This window comes from Microcaecilia unicolor, chromosome 2 (genome assembly GCF_901765095.1).
Source record: "Microcaecilia unicolor chromosome 2, aMicUni1.1, whole genome shotgun sequence".
Taxonomy (NCBI): Eukaryota; Metazoa; Chordata; class Amphibia; order Gymnophiona; family Siphonopidae; genus Microcaecilia; species Microcaecilia unicolor.
Window position 1 is genome coordinate 27612363 of NC_044032.1, and position 19575 is coordinate 27631937.

The 19575-nt window shown below is 46.4% G+C and overlaps 1 protein-coding gene across 3 annotated transcripts in view; it reads left to right on the forward strand.

Moving 5' to 3' along the window:
* Positions 1-19575, forward strand: part of LOC115462832 (ubiquitin-associated protein 2-like) — a 434768-nt gene that overhangs the window by 158594 nt on the left and 256599 nt on the right. For all 3 annotated transcript variants that reach the window (XM_030192863.1, XM_030192864.1, XM_030192865.1), the window contains 2 exons: positions 13054-13240; positions 14581-14788. In XM_030192863.1, the coding sequence (XP_030048723.1) occupies positions 13054-13240; positions 14581-14788 (395 nt within the window). The remainder of the gene's footprint in view (positions 1-13053; positions 13241-14580; positions 14789-19575) is intronic.

Genomic DNA, 19575 nt, shown 5'->3' on the forward strand with positions numbered 1-19575 from the left:
CCTGGCCATGTGACCTTAGCCTCAGTATTTTCTCAGTCTCCCAGCAGGTAGGAAGTGAGCCCATTAGTCTCTCTCCTTTTCTCTTTAGATATTACAGATATTTGTGATAATTCTTCTGTGCCTGGAATCTTATTTAGAGGCTTGACAGGGTTTCCTTTCTCTTCTTTCTTTGACAGCCTCAGGGGTGTTAAACTCGGGTGTCTCGAGTCCACCCCCCTTCCTCCCCATCTCCCTGGCTTAGCAGGGAAGGGCCGTCCCTTTCTCTGGAAAGGTGTACCGTCTTTGGGAGAGGCAGCCACTTTTAACAGGTAGCTGCTTTAAAAGAATTAAATCAAATAAAAGGAAATTCAAAGAAGCAGCCTTTCTTTCCCCAGACTTCTAACGAGCAGGCAGCTCCAGTGTTTTATTATGATTGAGGGGTTATAAAAAAAAAAAAAAAAAACAAACAGAAGAAAATAATTCAGTATCTGTGACTTTAAACAGCGATTTTTCTCGTCAGATTTAATTTCCTCCATTTTCTTGCGTTTTGGCGGCGGCAGTTTAAACAAATGAAAAAAAAAAAAAAGAAAGGTGCGAACCGCGTAAGCGCGGCCACCTGTTTTTTTCCGATATGGCTTAAAAGTTCAAACAGCTGCTGTCGGTCAGCGTCGCGCAATTCACGCAGCCGGAACGTGTAAATTTTGCTCTCCCTTCAAGGTTTCTTCGGGTCCGGTGCTGCCTCCAGTTTTTTCGGGGCCTTTTTCGCCGGCTGTTGTTTCTTCGCCGTTCCACTGGGCTCCGCTTGTTCGGAGGTGTCGGGCGCGCTGTCGACGATCGCCACAGGGCCAGTGGAGCGAACGGCGGCCATTTTGTTTCTCCCTCCATCTTATCAGTCGGGGATCTCTCTGCTGAAGGTAAGGCTGCAGTTCATAGAGCAGTTCGGCTCCAAGATGTGTACACTTTTGTATGTGCTGAACGGCGTATTCTAAAATGCTCTTCACATCAGCAGGCAATATTTGGTTGAAAGGGGGCTCCTTTCATATATGGATATATAACAAGCTTTTCTTCTTTTAAATTTCTATGTATCACGGGGCTGTTAACACTAGTTTTTTCTGGTGCTCAGTCATTTTTCATTGCCTGGTGGAAAATCTACATCTTATCATAATATCATAATTCATTTCAAGCATTTTCCTCAATAGCTGTAGTATTATACAGTGTTTTAAGAACTTTAGAAACTTTCTCTATAGGCATAGAGTAAATTTCTGTCTTTCTCATTCCCTGATGAATAGGACTACATTGTCTAAGAGTCAATTGATTGGTACTTTGCAATTCTGACCATAATATCTTAGTTCCTTTCAAGCATTTTACTCCATGCCTATGATGTTATATAGTGTTTTAAGAACTTAACAGACACTCTCAATGGCTGTAGTGTTATACAGTGTTTTCTTTTTCCGACTTTAAGAAGCCTTCTCTAGAGGCATACAGTATATTGTTCAGATGCCATGGGGATATATCAGCTCTTTCATATTCTCTGAGGGACAGTCCTGTCTACCAAGCTCCCAGTCACTCAGCTGCCTTAGCAGGCATGCTTTATTCATGTCTTCCCTTCTTTTCCAACTGCCTTGAAGCCTCTCATATTTCATTTTAGCTTTCTTCTGGTTTTTACAGGACATATGGTCACTTAGAGAATAAAGTCATCCTTTCACTTAAAGATAGTGGACGGTCCTCAAACCATCTACTCATGTTTGTCTCTACTCTATCAGTTCAGCATTGGCAGATTATAAACATCCTGGTTTGGTCCAGTATGCCTATACATACCATCTGCTATCTCTTCCTCTTCCTTAGAGACCTGATGTTATATCAAGCTTTCTTGAATTCAGATACAGTCTTGTCTACACTGCCTTCACCAAGTGGCTGTGGCACAACTTCACTTTTTTCGTTACAGGTAATTTCCAAGTTTGTCCTTTTTCATTTTCATTCTATGCGCCTTCACTCCAGAGTGTTCTTTCAATTGGAAGGGGATTCACTCACTTCCTGTGTATTTATACCATAGGTACATAAGTATGGTTATGCTGGGTAAGGCCTAAAGTCCATCAAGTCCAGCATTCATATCTAATGGGCATAGGTACATAAGTTTTGCCATTCTGGGGAAGCTCAAATGTCCACCTTTCTACAGCCAGAACAGCATTAAAAAAAAAACCAAAAAAAAAAAAACCTCTCACAAGAGTATCGAACAGAAATCTCTGCTCCAAAAGCAAGGCTTTGCAGTAATTCTGCAAACTAACGCATACAATATTTGCCATGGCTGTTCACCACTAGGAACACCGGGGACCCTGGGCCTAGGTTCGGTGTTTTAACCTGAAACAAGCTCAACATTCATATCTATTGGGTGTGAGTCTGGTACTACTACTACTACTTAACATTTCTAGAGCGCTACTAGGGTTACGCAGCGCTGTACAAATTAACAAAGAAGGACGTTCCCTGCTCAAAGGAGCTTACAATCTACATCTCAGTGAGGGAGGACGCATGACCGTGGTACGTGGATTAGTGGTATGTGGATTAGGGAGATCCAAGAAATTACAGGCCGGTGAATCAGACGTTCATACTGGGACATTTTTTTTTCTGTCCGGAGCGTACTACCATAGCTGGTGGACTCCTATATTCAGAACTTACCCAACTATGGAACGCCATAGAGATAGGGTTGGAGTTTGTAGCCCTATTTAACTGGTGTCCTTGGTCACCCTTCCTCTTCTCCTCAGGATCCAGAGAATGGCTAGTTTTTTGCTTATGCATTAACCGGTCATTTTCAGCAGTACTCTCTCTTCCGTTCTTTTATAGATCTAAGAGGATGTTCATTGCGCTCTTAGGGTCATTTCATTCTTACCTAGACGACTGCCTAATTGGAGAAAGTCTTATCAGCAGAGTTCTCAGGTCACGCACCGGGTGTTGCATTTCTTACAGTCTCTAGGTTGGGTGGTGATTGTAGCCAGGCCTCTCATTTGATCTCTCATTTGATCTCTCATCAGATATCTCTGATTTTCTCTTTGTTTAGTCAGGTTGGCGCACAGTCTTTTGTCTCCTCTGCAATCATCCCAGTTTATATTTTTCTTGGTGACCTTGGGCCTTCGGCCATTTCCTCGCTCTATTCTGCAGAATGCAATTTTACTTTCTAATGCCCAAGAAGGAATTTTCCTTCATCCTATTGCGAATCTCAGGGTCATCAATCGCGCTATTTAAGTGTCATCTAGTTATCTCAAGAACCTTAGTTCTGTCATTGGGATGCTTCGTGCAGTACACTTTTTGGCAGAAGCTTTTTTGTATATATTTTTTTTCTGGGGGACCTCAGCAATTCGTTTTACCTTCGGGTGAATTTTGTTTTCCCTACTGACAAACAAGGCGGAGAGAGCTATGTTGGTCCTTGCCATGGCAATGGGTTATGTCATCCGCCAAGGAGGAGTTAAGAGTATACTCTTGAGTTTGTACTCATTTTTTCTTAGTTGTGTCACCCTGCATTTAGGTGAATGGACTCTCATTTTTTCAGCCTTCTTTATGCGTTTCTTCCATCATCTCACTAGGTGTTTACGCAGAACCAAGGCACCCTTCTACATCCGGACCCCCAGTCACTCAAACTTATGGCGTGGTTACTGGGTCTGCAACATCTTTGATATTTTCGCAGGAAGTACTTCAAGTTTTAATTGCTTCCAGACAGAAATCTACATTAAAGTCCTATGAATCAAAGTGGCGACGGTTCACTCTGTGGTACTCCTCTCGCCACTTCATTCCACAAACAGTATCCATTTTGCATGTTTTGGAATATCTTCTGCATCTTGCGAAATCTTGTCTGTCTTACTCATCCATTAGAGTTCATTTGGCAGCTCTATCTGTGATGCATGATACTGTTGACAACCGCACGCTTATGCAGCATCCACTGTCAAAGCGGTTTCTTAAAGGAGTCCTGCACCTGTACCTCCCGCTTCGTCCACCAGCTAGGTGAACTAGGTGAACAGACTCTTAAAGTTCTGTTTTCTAGTAGCCATAACTTTTTCTATAAAGTTTTCCTCTTCAAGCAGTGTTTCCCAGTAGCCATTGCAGCAAGTAGATCTATGTGTGGAATACTTCTACAGTGGGTAACTTCTTTTCAGTCTGCTGTAGTTTAAAGTTTTCACCTTTCCCAATCGGTTTTTTCTTATTGGTTTTGTCCTTCTAGCCAGTAGGCGTAAAAGTTTTTCATTGTTTCTAACCCGCTATATCGCGAAGGATCAAGGAAATGAGAGTGTCTATTTCTCTTCTTGCTGAGAGGGCAGTTCCACAGCGTATTACAACATATTCCACAACTTCAGAAGCGGACTCTATTCTTACTACGGCGATTTTTGGTGCTCTCGGTGCACATTGGTAAGTTGGCAACTTAGTCCTAGTTTCATTTTATTTTGCTCATTGGGACACACTACATGTTAGTTGTCACCAGGTGGCCTATGCAGCATGAACATTTCTCTGCAGTTTTCATAAGGTCCCTCCCTTCAGATTACTGCTTTGGTACTTCCCATCAGTCCAATCCTGGTCCGGTCTGGAGGGACGCTAAGGAAGGAGAAATTAGATCTTACCTGCTAATTTGCTTTCCTTTAGTCCCTCCAGACCGGACCAGGCCCCTCCCATGTTCTCTCTACTCTTTAGCTTCTTTTATTAAGTAGGAAGTGTATTCAGTAGGAAGTGTATTCATTCCTTTACGATTCGTGGAACAATACTATATATATACAGAACTTTACGTGGTCTATACCACTTCTCTGGTGGTTGCTGGTGAGCTCAATTGCTGGAATCTATCTATAAAACCTTAAATACGCCATACCACTTCTCTGGTGAGAGTTGTGGCTGAGCTCAGTTGCTGGAATATCTATAAAACCTTAAATATGATTTACCACTTTTCTGGTGAGAGTTGCTGGTAAGCTCAGTTGATGGAATATATATAAAATCTTAAGTGGGCCATACCACTTCTCTGGTGAGAGTTGCTGGTGAGCTATAAGACAAGTGAGCCATACCACTTCTCTGGTGAGAGTTGCTGGTGAGCTATAAGACAAGTGAGCCATACCACTTCTCTGGTGAGAGTTGCGGGTGAGCTATATTATATGTGAGCCATACCACTTCTCTGGGGAGAGTTGCTGGTGAGCTATATTACATGTGAGCCATATCGCTTCTCTGGTGAGAGTTGCTGGTGAGCTATAGTACAAGTGAGCCATACCACTTCTCTAGTGAGAGTTGCTGGTGAGCTGTAATACATATCGGGCCATACCACTTCTCTGGTGAGAGTTGCTGGTGAGCTCTGATACTTGGCATTGCCGAGTGCTTTGTGGCTGCTAGGATTCCATACGGCACAGAAGGTCTTTCTTTCTTTCCTGCTTTGTTATTCAAATACTGAGGCTAAGGTCACATGGCCAGGGCTCCTATTGGCTCTCTAGAGTCAGAGTTTTTTCTCAGTCTCCACCTGCTGGTAGGCGAGCACAACCCATCAGTCCAATCCTGGTCCGGTCTGGAGGGACTAAAGGAAAGCAAATTAGCAGGTAAGATCTAATTTCTCAATACACAAAAACACTCATTGATCCTATAGAATCAGAAGAGTTGAACTACTCTCTGGGAACAGTCTCTTCTTAGTAACAATAACTTAATCCCAAAGAGTAAGCATGCTTCAGTCACTTGTCTATTATGTCTACATCTGCAATTGTTACCGAATATGGTGGTCTATTAAACCTGAGCTAAATTTGTATGAAATGTGGTATCAGCTGTTAACATCTTATTCATAGAACTTCCCACTTTCTTCTCCAGGGACTTACATACACAAAAGTGAGCAAGTATTGAACACGCTGAACTGGAAAAGTGTTGGCTTACTATGTGAAAAAAAAGTTATATTGTCAATTAACTCAGCTCTTCATATCCTTTGATATAAGACTTAGAATAGTAGTAGCTAAAAATGTAAAACTGACATAGTAGCCTGCGTATCAGTTCTACAGCATAATAGGATTTTAGCTAAATGATAAGTAAAAACTCATCAAGTGAGAACAATGAAAATCTCTGTTGATGACTTCCTAACTTTTAATTTAAGAAATATGTAGAACTGCAATGTGGTATTCTGTTCACACTTTCATATCACTACTTTCTCCGAGGACAAGCAGGCTGCTTGTTCTCACTGATGGGTGACGTCCACGGCAGCCCCTCCAATCGGAATCTTCACTAGCAAAGTCCTTTGCTAGCCCTCGCGCGCACCGCGCATGCGCGGCCGTCTTCCCGCCCGAAACCGGCTCGAGCCGGCCAGTCTTCTTTCGTCCGCACTCGGTACGGTTGTGTTTTCGCCGTGTCGAGCCCCGGAAAGTCGACCTCGCGCGTCCTTTTTCTCTTCGACGTGTTTTTTCTTCGGAAAATCTTAAGAATTTGTTCGGGAAGTGCTCCGGAAGCCCCCTCGGGTTTTGTTTTGCCCCTTCCCGTATTTTCAGTCTTTGCCCCGGTAAGTTTTCTTTCGTCGTCGGGGTAGGCCTCTTTTCGGCCTCGGTCGAGATTTTTCTCCCTCAAAGTTTTGGTGCTCACTTTCGTCATTTCGGATTTTGATTTCGCCGGCGTGATTTTTCCGCCCATGACATCGAAGCCTTCCAGCGGCTTCAAGAAGTGCACCCAGTGCGCCCGGGTTATCTCGCTCACTGACAGGCACGCGTCGTGTCTTCAGTGTCTGGGGGCCGAGCACCGCCCTCAGGCCTGTAGTCTGTGTTCCCTTTTGCAAAGGCGGACTCAGGTAGCGAGATTGGCCCAGTGGAACGTTTTGTTCTCGGGCTCTTCATCGGCATCGGCACCGGGGGTATCGTGTGCATCGACGTCTTCAGCGTCCAGAGATTCATCCTCGGCTGCCAGTGCATCGAGTGCATCGAGGCATCGGCCCTCTGCATCGGCGCCGAGACATCGGATAGCTGCATCGACGTCGGTGGTACCGGGACCTCGTCTGCTGATGTCGTCGGACGGTGGTGCATCGTCGGGAGTGCAGGTGAGGGCTGTCCATTCCCCTGCTGGTGGCGGTGAGCCTTTCGGGTGGGTCTCCCCCTACCCTGAGGGCTCCTGCGGTACAGCCCCCCCGAGACCGACCCCCTTCAGCCTCGGCCCCGAGGAAGCGACGGCTGGATTCTACGTCCTCCTCGTCGGTACCGGGAAGCTCCGGTGACATGCTTCGTTCTAAGAAATCGAAGAAGCATCGTCACCGGTCCCCTTCCCGTGTCGGTACCGAGAGCTCTGGGTCGCCGAGGGAGTCGGCACCCAGTAGGCATCGGCACCGAGAGGACCGCTCACCCTCTGTTCAGGAGGTGTCGATGCGCTCCACTCTGGACAGCCCGGAACAGCCTCCACGCCCGGAACAGGTTCTGACGTCGACGCCTGCATCGACTTCCATGCCTTTCTCCGCAGCCGCTCTGAACGAGAGCCTCCGGGCCGTTCTCCCAGAGATCCTGGGAGAGCTGTTGCGCCCTACCCCTCCGGTACCGGCGGTGCTTGCGCCACCGGTACCGTCGAGCGTGGCGCCGGCTGGCCCATCGCCCGAGGTGAGGTCCCCGGCGTCGGCGCCGCGTGCAGTGCCGGCTGCCGTCGCCTCCCAGGAAGGCTCCCCGACTACGTCGGCGGAGGGAGCTTCGCCGATGCGGGCGAGGGAGTCTACCTCTCGACGCCCCCATCGTGGACGTGGCTCCACGGAGTCGAGTCGGGCACGGTTGCAGACACAGGTCCGTGAACTTGTGTCTGACACAGAGGGTGAGGCCTCGTGGGAAGAGGAAGAGGACCCCAGATATTTCTCCGACGAGGAGTCTGAGGGTCTTCCTTCCGATCCCACTCCCTCTCCTGAAAGACAGCTTTCTCCTCCTGAGAGTCTGTCTTTCGCTTCCTTTGTCCGGGAGATGTCTACGGCCATCCCCTTCCCGGTGGTTGTGGAGGACGAGCCCAGGGCTGAAATGTTTGAGCTCCTGGACTATCCTTCTCCACCTAAGGAAGCGTCCACTGTTCCCTTGCACCATGTCCTAAAAAAGACATTGCTTGCGAACTGGACAAAACCATTAACTAATCCCCACATCCCCAAGAAGATCGAGTCCCAGTACCGGATCCATGGGGACCCAGATCTGATGCGCACTCAGTTGCCTCATGATTCTGGAGTTGTGGATCTGGCCCTAAAGAAGGCTAAGAGTTCTAGGGAGCATGCTTCGGCGCCCCCGGGCAAGGACGCTAGAACCTTAGACTCCTTTGGGAGGAAGGCCTACCATTCTTCTATGCTCGTGGCCAAAATTCAGTCTTACCAGCTCTACACGAGCATACACATGCGGAACAATGTGCGGCAGTTGGCGGGCTTGCATGATGCTCTCCCCCCTGAGCAAGCCAAGCCTTTTCAGGAGGTGGTCAGGCAGCTGAAGGCGTGCAGAAAATTCCTGGCCAGAGGGGTGTATGACACCTTTGATGTTGCGTCCAGGGCCGCTGCTCAAGGTGTGGTGATGCGCAGGCTCTCATGGCTGCGTGCCTCCGACCTGGAGAATAGAATCCAGCAGCGGATTGCGGACTCGCCTTGCCGTGCGGATAATATTTTTGGACAGAAAGTCGAACAGGTGGTAGAGCAGCTCCACCAGCGGGACACCGCATTCGACAAGTTCTCCCGCCGGCAGCCTTCAGCTTCTACCTCTACAGGTAGACGATTTTTCGGGGGAAGGAAGACTGTTCCCTACTCTTCTGGCAAGTGTAGGTACAATCCTCCTTCTCAACAGCCTGCGGCCCAGGCTAAGCCCCAGCGCGCTCGCTCTCGTCAGCAGCGTGCGACTCAGCAAGGCCCCTCGGCTCCCCAGCAAAAGCAAGGGACGAGCTTTTGACTGGCTCCAGCAGAGCATAGCCGCCATCCAAGTGTCAGTGCCGGGCGACCTGCCAGTCGGAGGGAGGTTGAAAGTTTTTCACCAAAGATGGCCTCTCATAACCTCCGATCAGTGGGTTCTCCAAATAGTCCGGCAAGGATACACCCTCAATTTGGCCTCAAAACCTCCAAATTGTCCACCGGGAGCTCAGTCTTACGGCTTCCAGCACAAGCAGGTACTTGCAGAGGAACTCTCCGCCCTTCTCAGCGCCAATGCGGTCGAGCCCGTGCCATCCGGGCAAGAAGGGCTGGGATTCTATTCCAGGTACTTCCTTGTGGAAAAGAAAACAGGGGGGATGCGTCCCATCCTAGACCTAAGGGCCCTGAACAAATATCTGGTCAAAGAAAAGTTCAGGATGCTTTCCCTGGGCACCCTACTTCCCATGATTCAGGAAAACGATTGGCTATGCTCTCTGGACTTGAAGGATGCCTACACACACATCCCAATACTGCCAGCTCACAGACAGTATCTGCGATTTCAGCTGGGCACACGTCACTTCCAGTACTGTGTGCTACCCTTTGGGCTCGCCTCTGCGCCCAGGGTGTTCACAAAGTGCTTGGCTGTAGTAGCAGCGGCACTTCGCAGGCTGGGGGTGCACGTGTTCCCATATCTCGACGATTGGCTGGTGAAGAACACGTCCGAAGCAGGAGCCCTGCAGTCCATGCAGATGACTATTCGCCTCCTGGAGCTACTGGGGTTTGTGATAAATTACCCAAAGTCCCATCTTCTCCCAGCACAGAGACTCGAATTCATAGGAGCTCTGCTGGATTCTCGGACGGCTCGCGCCTATCTCCCAGAGGCGAGGGCCAACAACTTGTTGTCCCTCGTCTCGCGGGTGCGAGCGTCCCAGCAGATCACAGCTCGGCAGATGTTGAGATTGCTGGGCCACATGGCCTCCACAGTTCATGTGACTCCCATGGCCCGCCTTCACATGAGATCTGCTCAATGGACCCTAGCTTCCCAGTGGTTTCAGGCTGCTGGGGATCTAGAAGACATGATCCACCTGTCCACGAGTTTTCTCGAATCCCTGTATTGGTGGACGATTTGGTCCAATTTGACTCTGGGACGTCCTTTCCAAATTCCTCAGCCACAAAAAGTGCTGACCACGGATGCGTCTCTCCTGGGATGGGGAGCTCATGTCGATGGGCTTCACACCCAAGGAAGCTGGTCCTTCCAGGAACGCGATCTACAGATCAATCTTCTGGAGTTGCGAGCGATCTGGAACGCTCTGAAGGCTTTCGGAGATCGGCTGTCCCACCAAATTATCCAAATTCAGACAGACAACCAGGTTGCCATGTACTATGTCAACAAGCAGGGGGGCACCGGATCTCGCCCCCTGTGTCAGGAAGCCGTCAGCATGTGGCTCTGGGCTCGCCGGCACGGCATGGTGCTCCAAGCCACATATCTGGCAGGCGTAAACAACAGTCTGGCCGACAGATTGAGCAGGATTATGCAACCTCACGAGTGGTCGCTCAACTCCCGGGTGGTGCGCCAGATCTTCCAAGCGTGGGGCACCCCCTTGGTGGATCTGTTTGCATCTCGAGCAAACCACAAAGTCCCTCAGTTCTGTTCCAGGCTTCAGGCCCATGGCAGACTGGCATCGGATGCCTTCCTCCTGGATTGGGGGGAGGGCCTTCTGTATGCTTATCCTCCCATTCCTCTGGTGGGGAAGACTTTGTTGAAACTCAAGCAAGACCGAGGCACCATGATTCTGATTGCTCCTTTTTGGCCGTGTCAGATCTGGTTCCCTCTTCTTCTGGAGTTATCCTCCGAAGAACCGTGGAGATTGGAGTGTTTTCCGACCCTCATCACGCAGGACGAAGGGGCTCTTCTGCATCCCAACCTCCGGTCCCTGGCTCTCACGGCCTGGATGTTGAGAGCGTAGACTTTGCCTCTTTGGGTCTGTCAGAGGGTGTCTCCCGCATCTTGCTTGCTTCCAGGAAAGATTCCACTAAGAGGAGTTACTTCTTTCTATGGAGGAGGTTTGCCGTCTGGTGTGACAGCAAGGCCCTAGATCCTCGCTCTTGCCCTACACAGACCCTGCTTGAATACCTTCTGCACTTGTCTGAGTCTGGTCTCAAGACCAACTCTGTAAGGGTTCACCTTAGTGCAATCAGTGCATACCATTACCATGTGGAAGGTAAGCCGATCTCAGGACAGCCTTTAGTTGTTCGCTTCATGAGAGGTTTGCTTTTGTCAAAGCCCCCTGTCAAGCCTCCTACAGTGTCATGGGATCTCAATGTTGTTCTCACCCAGCTGATGAAACCTCCTTTTGAGCCACTGAACTCCTGCCATCTGAAGTACTTGACCTGGAAGGTCATTTTCTTGGTGGCAGTTACTTCAGCTCGTAGAGTCAGTGAGCTTCAGGCCCTGGTAGCCCAGGCCCCTTACACCAAATTTCATCATAACAGAGTAGTCCTCCGCACTCACCCTAAGTTCCTGCCAAAGGTCGTGTCGGAGTTCCATCTGAACCAGTCAATTGTCTTGCCAACATTCTTTCCCCGTCCTCATTCCTGCCCTGCTGAACGTCAGCTGCACACATTGGACTGCAAGAGAGCATTGGCCTTCTACCTGGAGCGGACACAGCCCAACAGACAGTCCGCCCAATTGTTTGTTTCTTTTGATCCCAACAGGAGGGGAGTGGCTGTGGGGAAACGCACCATATCCAATTGGCTAGCAGATTGCATTTCCTTCACTTACGCCCAGGCGGGGCTGGCTCTTGAGGGTCATGTCACGGCTCATAATGTTAGAGCCATGGCTGCGTCGGTAGCCCACTTGAAGTCAGCCTCTATTGATGCCTGCAGCAGGATACCCGACGCGACAGTCGGTTCGGGCAGTCAGTTCTTCAGAACCTGTTTGGGCTTTAGGATCCAACTCCACCCCCCGAGGGCCCTGTTTGTTCTGTTCCAGGCTGCACTCTCAGTTAGTTGGTAAATTTTTTAGGTCAATCTCAGTTATGTCCTCGCCGTTGCGAGGCCCAATTGACCATGGTTGTTGTTTTGAGTGAGCCTGGGGGCTAGGGATACCCCATCAGTGAGAACAAGCAGCCTACTTGTCCTCGGAGAAAGCGAATGCTACATACCTGTAGAAGGTATTCTCCGAGGACAGCAAGCTGATTGTTCTCACAAACCCGCCCGCCTCCCCTTTGGAGTTGTGTCTTCCCTTCTCTTGTCTTGCTACATATGAGACTGGCCGGCTCGAGCCGGTTTCGGGCGGGAAGACGGCCGCGCATGCGCGGTGCGCGCGAGGGCTAGCAAAGGACTTTGCTAGTGAAGATTCCGATTGGAGGGGCTGCCGTGGACGTCACCCATCAGTGAGAACAATCAGCCTGCTGTCCTCGGAGAATACCTTCTACAGGTATGTAGCATTCGCTTTATGGACAGCATATTTTATTTTATTTTTGTTGCCTGTGTACCCTGCACTTTCCCACTCATAGCAGGTTCAATGCGGCTTACATATTATATACAGGTACTTATTTGTACCTGGGGCAATGGAGGGTTAAGTGACTTGCCCAGAGTGACAAGGAGCTGCCTGTGCCTGCAGTGGGAATTGAACCCAGTTCCCCAGGACCAAAGTCCACCACACTTAACCACTAGGCCACTCCTCCTCCTGGCAAGGCCTTTTCAGTTAATGGTCAAACTGCCCAAGCAATGTGTATTTTCCAGGTTACCGTGCGAGGCCTACACCTAAATTTAAATAGCATAACTCTCAGCTTGGGTTTCCCCACTTTCTGGATGATTTCTTCTGTTTTCAGTGGAAATAGAGTAGTTAGAAATAAATAATAACAGTGGTTTTCTATAGAGACCATGATAAATTGGACACGTATGCCTGCCCCTTTCCCAGAGTGTTGCCTCCTAATCTCTATGTAAGACTGAGAGAACATGTGAAGTAACACCTGTGTGAGTTAGTACGTGTCAGTGCTGTCAGATGCCGCCTACTTGAGTGTCTGACTTATCTTTCAGTCTACAGAGGAACCCCCATTTCAAGTGGGCAACTATTTCTTAACCATGGAACTTATAAGAATTTCATAAACTAGCAGCTGTGTAGGAAATTGCCAGGTGTCATGTTATTGCCGCTTACTTGAATGCTTAACAATTTTTTTCAGGCTCTCCTTTGTTTTATAGTAATACAGTGGGTTTCCCCTGCTTTATTTTTCATTTTTCTTTAGCATTGATCTCGTAGCATTACTTCAGAAACCACCCTCAAGTCCTGAAGTAGAATCCAGCACGTTTGAATCTTCGCGGCAACAGAGCTTTGGCCAGGCTCTTGTCTTTACAAATTCCCAACACAGTTCTCAGATGACATCGGGAACAGGAAACGCCAGTACCGTCAATTCATATTCCCCTCCCAATGTGGTAGGTTTAGAATGGAATCAAAGTAATAACATGTTAAAAACCAGCAAAATTAAAACATAGGCCTGATTAGACAGAAAAGCAAAGAAAAACTAAACATCATGATTTGTTAATGTGCTAAGATTCTATATCAAAATCATTTATCCTAAAGCACCAGCTATGGGAGGAAAGAGTAGCTGTTTAACATCACTAAAATTTTAATTGATTATACAGTGGGATAGTTTTAAATTCAGATTTTAGATTGAAATCTTCAGTTAACTGCTAAGTAACCACTGACTTCTTTTTAAAAATATCTGTTTAGAATAAAAAATGCAAGAAAAATGTCACCAAATATTTGTGGGGAAACACAACTTCGTTGTTAGTAATAAACAAAACTGTCCTGGAGAGATTTTAAACTGTATACAAAATGGATCTTTCCACACTAGATAGTTCTACGGTATATACAAGTACCCGCATAAACATTTAAGAATGTTGAACATTCTATGTAATATAATTGCATAAAAAATTAAATCAGTTACTTTGCATAATTGATTTATGGAGGAGGAACATGATTCTCTGTGATGTATTAATGATTATCTGTAATACACACATACCTTTTAATGAAGTACATCTGTATGGAATGTGTGAAAGTTGGACACACAAACAAACAGGCAAGCTAGGCAAACTGTTTCCTAACTTGCTCACATCTATATTTCAGGTTTTTGAACATCTTTTTTTTTTTTTTTTTTTCCCTAAGTTTCCTCTGTTTGCTTTTAAGCCACTTTGGGCCTTGCTTACTAAGATGCGCTAGTGTTTTTAGCATGTGCTAAACATTAGCGTGCGCTAACTATGTAGATGCCCATAGGAATGTTATGGGCATCTACACAATTAGCGTGCACTAATGCTTAGAGCGCGCTAAAAACGCTAACACGACTGTAACGCGACTTCGTAAACAGGGCCCTTTGCATTTTGTCAGCTGTGGTTTTGTTTGTTTGTTTTTTTTGGTGACTATGGCCCAGTGAAATGTTTTATGTGGATATAGATTTAGTTCTACTTCTACTTACCACTTGTTCAGTACTAATGTCTGTTTTATAATTCCCACCTTAAGTAATTTCCTTATCTATCCTGTTTCTGTCTTGATTAGATTGTAAGCTCTGTCAAGCAGGGACTGTCTCTTACATGTTCAGTGTACAGTGCTGTGTACGTCTAGTAGCACTATAGAAACAATTAGTAGTAGTATCTTCCTACTGTACTGTATATGATATCTGAGTGTAGTGATTCTTGACCATAATTGTAACTTAAATTTGGAAATATAGGACAGGAAAAGGTGTAAACACTAATAATGCAATATGTTTATTTACTAGTCCTCTGTTCTTGGCTCCGGGTTTGGTGATCTTGGGTCCTTGAAAATGACAAACTCTGCAGACTTACAGATTCTTGAGCAATTGAAATCTCCAGTTTTGAACCAGTTCACTGCACAGAGCAGCCAACAAAGCAGCAGTAACTCAAGCACTACCACCTCCTGGGACATCAAACCCCCTAATGCCCAATCATCTGTTCTCAGCCAGTTTGGTAAGTAACACATTAGGGTTTCCTTGTAACATGTAACTTTTAATTTCGTGATAAATTGAAACCTATTGAAGCACTGGAGCAATAGTTTAGAAAGCAAGCATTTATACAAGAATGCCATGAACATAAACGTAATATGTTACAGATTGTATCCTGTACCAGTATGCTGATAACTATGGATGCCCCTAGCGAACACATTCAGATGTAAAAAGTAACTGACAAAAGTTTACCTGTGTCTGTTATAAGATTTCAACTGACATTTGTACAAGACAAATAGAGAGGGTAATTTATTTATTTTTTGTTACAGTTGTACCCCGCGCTTTCCCACTCATGGCAGGCTCAATGCGGCTTACATATTATATACAGGTACTTATTTGTACCTGGGGCAATGAAGGGTTAACTGACTTGCCCAGATTCACAAGGAGCTGCCTGTGCCTGAAGTGGGAATCAAACTCAGTTCCCCAGGACCAGAGTCCACCACCCTAACCACTAGGCCACTCCTCACCAGTATACAAACAAAAAAAAGCAACACTGGGCCTTCAAGACTAGGACAACAGGAGTACTTTATTGACAGGTGACCCGACACGGGCCATGTTTCGGCGTCAAATGACACCTGCCTCAGGTCTAACAACAAAACACATAAAATCATATACAGATAAGAATCAATAATTCAAACAAGTAATGATTGTACTTTGAGATTACAAATATTGGTAATAGAAATAATTTTAAAACATAAAATACTATGAAATTATAGCATCTCTTAAAAATATACCTAAATAAATAATCATAAACATATTTACCTTTGAAAACATACATATAAAAATTACTTGTTGTAAAATAATGGAGATAGAGCACATATATTCATATGTAAATTAAAATCATCATGAATAATTATCATAAATAACATAAAAATCCATCTGCATATGGTGTATGCATGTAAATTAAGATCGTCATAAGGAATAGATGTTATTTATGATGATATTAATAATTATTCATGATTATGCTGACTGCAGCATTTCAGCAATCACATGGCAGTAACACAACCAATCTTCACATAAAAGTACCCCTGAAGCACGCCGAAACACGGCCCGTGTCGGGTCATCAATAAAGAACTTTTATTGTCCCAGTCTTGAAGGCCCAGTGTTGCTTTTTTTTGTCTTGTATACTTTCTGTGTATGCTGTATTACCCTCTCTATTTGCGGTTATTATTATTATTAAGGTAGACCAGGGGTAGCCACTGCTTATCTGTTGCGGTAAATAGCAAGGAATCTTGCAACTTTTGGGGATCCTGCAGGTATTTGTGACCTAAATTGGCCACTGTTGGAAGCAGAATGCTGGGCTAGATGGACCTTTAATCTGACCCAGTATGGCAATTATGTTCTTTTGTATATATTACAGGAGTGTGAGAGGTGTGAGGAGAGCTGAATAGCTTAACAAAGGAGATAGAACAAGATTTTTTAGGGCTTTTCCCCCCCCCCCAAAGTTTTCTGTGGACATAAGAAGAGGAATAATGTACATAGAATTTTTCTTAGAGCATCACATGACCCAAGGTTTAGAACAGATCAACATAGCAGAACTGGATGGCCTGGGAGCAGAGTAATACCCTCTAAAACACCAGAAATGAAATGGGCCTTAATTGTGGTATTGCCTAAATCAGGTTGGGTCATATTGACCTGTATTGTTTAATGTTGACATCAAGATCTTGCTGGCGAGAGAGAGAGGTGGTACTCATGCAAGTGGCACAGGATCAGAAAATGTAAGAAAATTAATAGCAGTGGTAAAGGGTTGAAGGAGTTGCTGATGCTAAGCCTGAATGCCAAGAATGCGTTTAGTAAGGTCCTTTTGATTATATATTGTGAGAGTTAGAAAGCAGGGGGATAGAGCATAACTATGTGACATGGGTTAGAGGGCTATATGATGCACCAGTGGTGAGGCAGCTACTTAATGAGGAAATTTGAGCAAGTTTTTATTGGGTGGGGGGTACTAGACAAAGGTGCATGCTGTCACTTTTTGTTGTTGTTCTTGACCCATTGATCATAAAGCTAATGCAGTTGGAGAATATTTGGGCATAAAAATGAGGATGTAAGAGATGGCTAGTCTCTTGCAGATTACATTCTTTTATTCCAGAGATCATTCAAACATTTAGGGATTTTGAATCTTTCATTAGCTTGCCTACTTCTACTTATCACTTCTAAAGCGCTACAAGGCATACGCAGCGCTGTACACCATACACAAAAAAGACAGTCCCTGCTCAAAGAGTTCACAATCTAAATACAGGCACACAGACAGAACTACTAAGAGGTAAGGGAATTAAAGAGGTGGGAATAAAAGGTACAGGGCAAGTGAGTAGTGGTTGGGAGTCAAAAGCAAGTGAGAAGTGGTCAGGAGTCAAAAGCAGTGTTAAAGAGGTGGGCTTTTAGCCTATTAACTTTGATAAGTTGGTAGCCATGCCAGTGGAGGATTAGCTTATGGAGGGGTGGAAAGGGTATTCCCTTTTAAGTGGGTATTAGAGAAAATAAAATATTCTTGAATATTAGGGATAGGATGGAGTAGGTGGTATGACAGTTGTAAATGTGGCAGCACCTTCCACTCTTTGATGGGAAGATGTCTGATATTAAAAATGATAGTGCTTTCTAGGCTGATGATTCTCAGTTGCCTATGTCAGGATGAAGAGCAAATGCAATTTTGAAATTCACATGTAGAAGAAAAGGGACCAGAATATGTTGCAATAAACTTGATACAACAAAGAAAAGGGAGGATTAGGCTTGCTGGATTTCAGAAGGTATAATATGGTGTGCCAGTTGCACTTTTTTGGGAATGGATAGTGGGGAAAGCAAGGATAGTGTAGGGGTTGTTGTTACCACCCTTCCCCATTATATTAAATGCATCAAGCAGGGACTAAACAGGAAACCAGCTACTAGTGGAGGAGGCCTGCAAAGCATGGCACCAGCTGTGGATTAGATCTTTTATGTTTGCTATTGTTGGGAAAGGTGAAGTTTGTGCCTGGAAAAGGACAAGGAGCCTTCCAGGACTAAAAAAGGGGGATTGTTATGTTGAGAGACTTGGTGGAAGAGGATATGAGGCATGGTCCACTCATTTGAACATCTCCGGTGCCAATATGACATCCCTCGCATGCAGTTTTTGCGAACTTGCAGACTCATCACTCTGAGCACAAATGACTTGATGTGAAGAAAGGGGGAAATTCTGTGCCATGGTAGTGTTGGGATGGGTGAACAGAATTTATATTTCTCAGTATTCTCTCTGTCTAGAAGGTGGAGGGACATCTCTGTACAGCTCTGGTTTGATCTGGCTACTGGTGTCCTTTGGGCCTAGTTTAGCACAGTCAGGGGTTGAGTGGTTGTTTGTAGCTTCTGGTGTACACCTGGTGGTGCAGGTCCCTCCCGGTCTCCCCCTACCTTTCCTCCATCGCCTGGGGCTGTGGGTCTGATCGGATGTTGCCTTTCTCTCCTGATTAAATCCCTTCCCCCAAAAAACAGTAAGTGTCTCTTTAAGAGACTTTGTTTTTGTTTAATCATACGGAGGAGCTAGAGGGGCAGGCCTTTGTGGAGCATGTCAGTGCCTTCTGAGGCGGCTAAGTGGTGCTCCCGGTGTGGGGGCCAGAGAGCAGCGTCAGGGGAGTGTGAGTCGTGCCGCCATCAGCCCACAGTGGGTGTTCAGCGCGACGGGGGTTCCCCTCAGGCGTCCGGTGAGTCAGAAGTGCGGGGGATAGTTTTGGCGGTTTCCTCAGGGCAGTTAGTGCAGCGCATGTTGGCGGGTGCCATTTTTTCCTCTCAGGCGCGACCAGCTCCGCACGTGGCAGTTAATAGACAGGAGGCACAGTGCGCTTCTGTGGCACAGGTTCCGATGGAGGAAAGCAATTTAGAGGGAGCAGGGGAGTCCCTTTCAGTTCCTTTTTGGTCTTACGGCCTGGCCCTTGACAGGACGAAGTTGAGAAGGAAAGGGTATCTGGACACAGTTATCGCTACGATGCTTCAGGCTCGAAAAAGATCCACATCGATAGCTTATGCTAGGGTGTGGCATACCTTTGATTCATGGTGTACGAGTTTGGGATTGTTGGTGGCTTCGGCTTTGGTATCGGTTATCCTTTTGTTTCTTCAGGAGGGTGTACAGAAATCACTCTCAGTTCTGTTAAGGTGCAGGTGACAGCTCTGGCATGCTTTAGAGGCCGGCTTCAGGGGGCATCGATCGCCTCCCACCCGGATGTGGTTCATTTTTTGAGGGGCGTAAATCGGTTGCGTCCTCCGCACGTGCCAGTTCTGCCATCCTGGAACCTTAATCTAGTTCTCAGAGCGCTTCAGCGTCCTCCTTTCGAACCCTTATCGGGGATTACGGTTAAGGATCTTACCTTGAAGGCGATTTTCCTAGTAGCCCTTACTTCGGCTTGGAGAATTTCAGAGTTGCATGCTCTTACTTGCAGAGACCCCTTCCTGCGTTTTATGGAGGCGGGGGTATCGATTAGGACAGTTCCTTCGTTTTTGCCCAAGGTGGTTTCTTGTTTCCATTTGGGGCAGTCTCTGTATTTGCCGACTTTTCGCGGGGAAGATTACCCCGAGCAATTCCGGGCTGTTCGCTGCCTCGATGTGAGACAGGCTCTTCTCAGGTATTTGGAGGTGACGAATAAATTTTGTCTTTCTGACCATCTTTTCGTCCTTTTTGGAAGCAGTAGGAAGGGTCATATTGCTTCCTAGGCCACCATAGCCCGTTTGGTGCAGGAGGCCATCACTTTGGCCTACGTGGTATTGGGCATGCAAGCCCCTGTGCAAATTCGT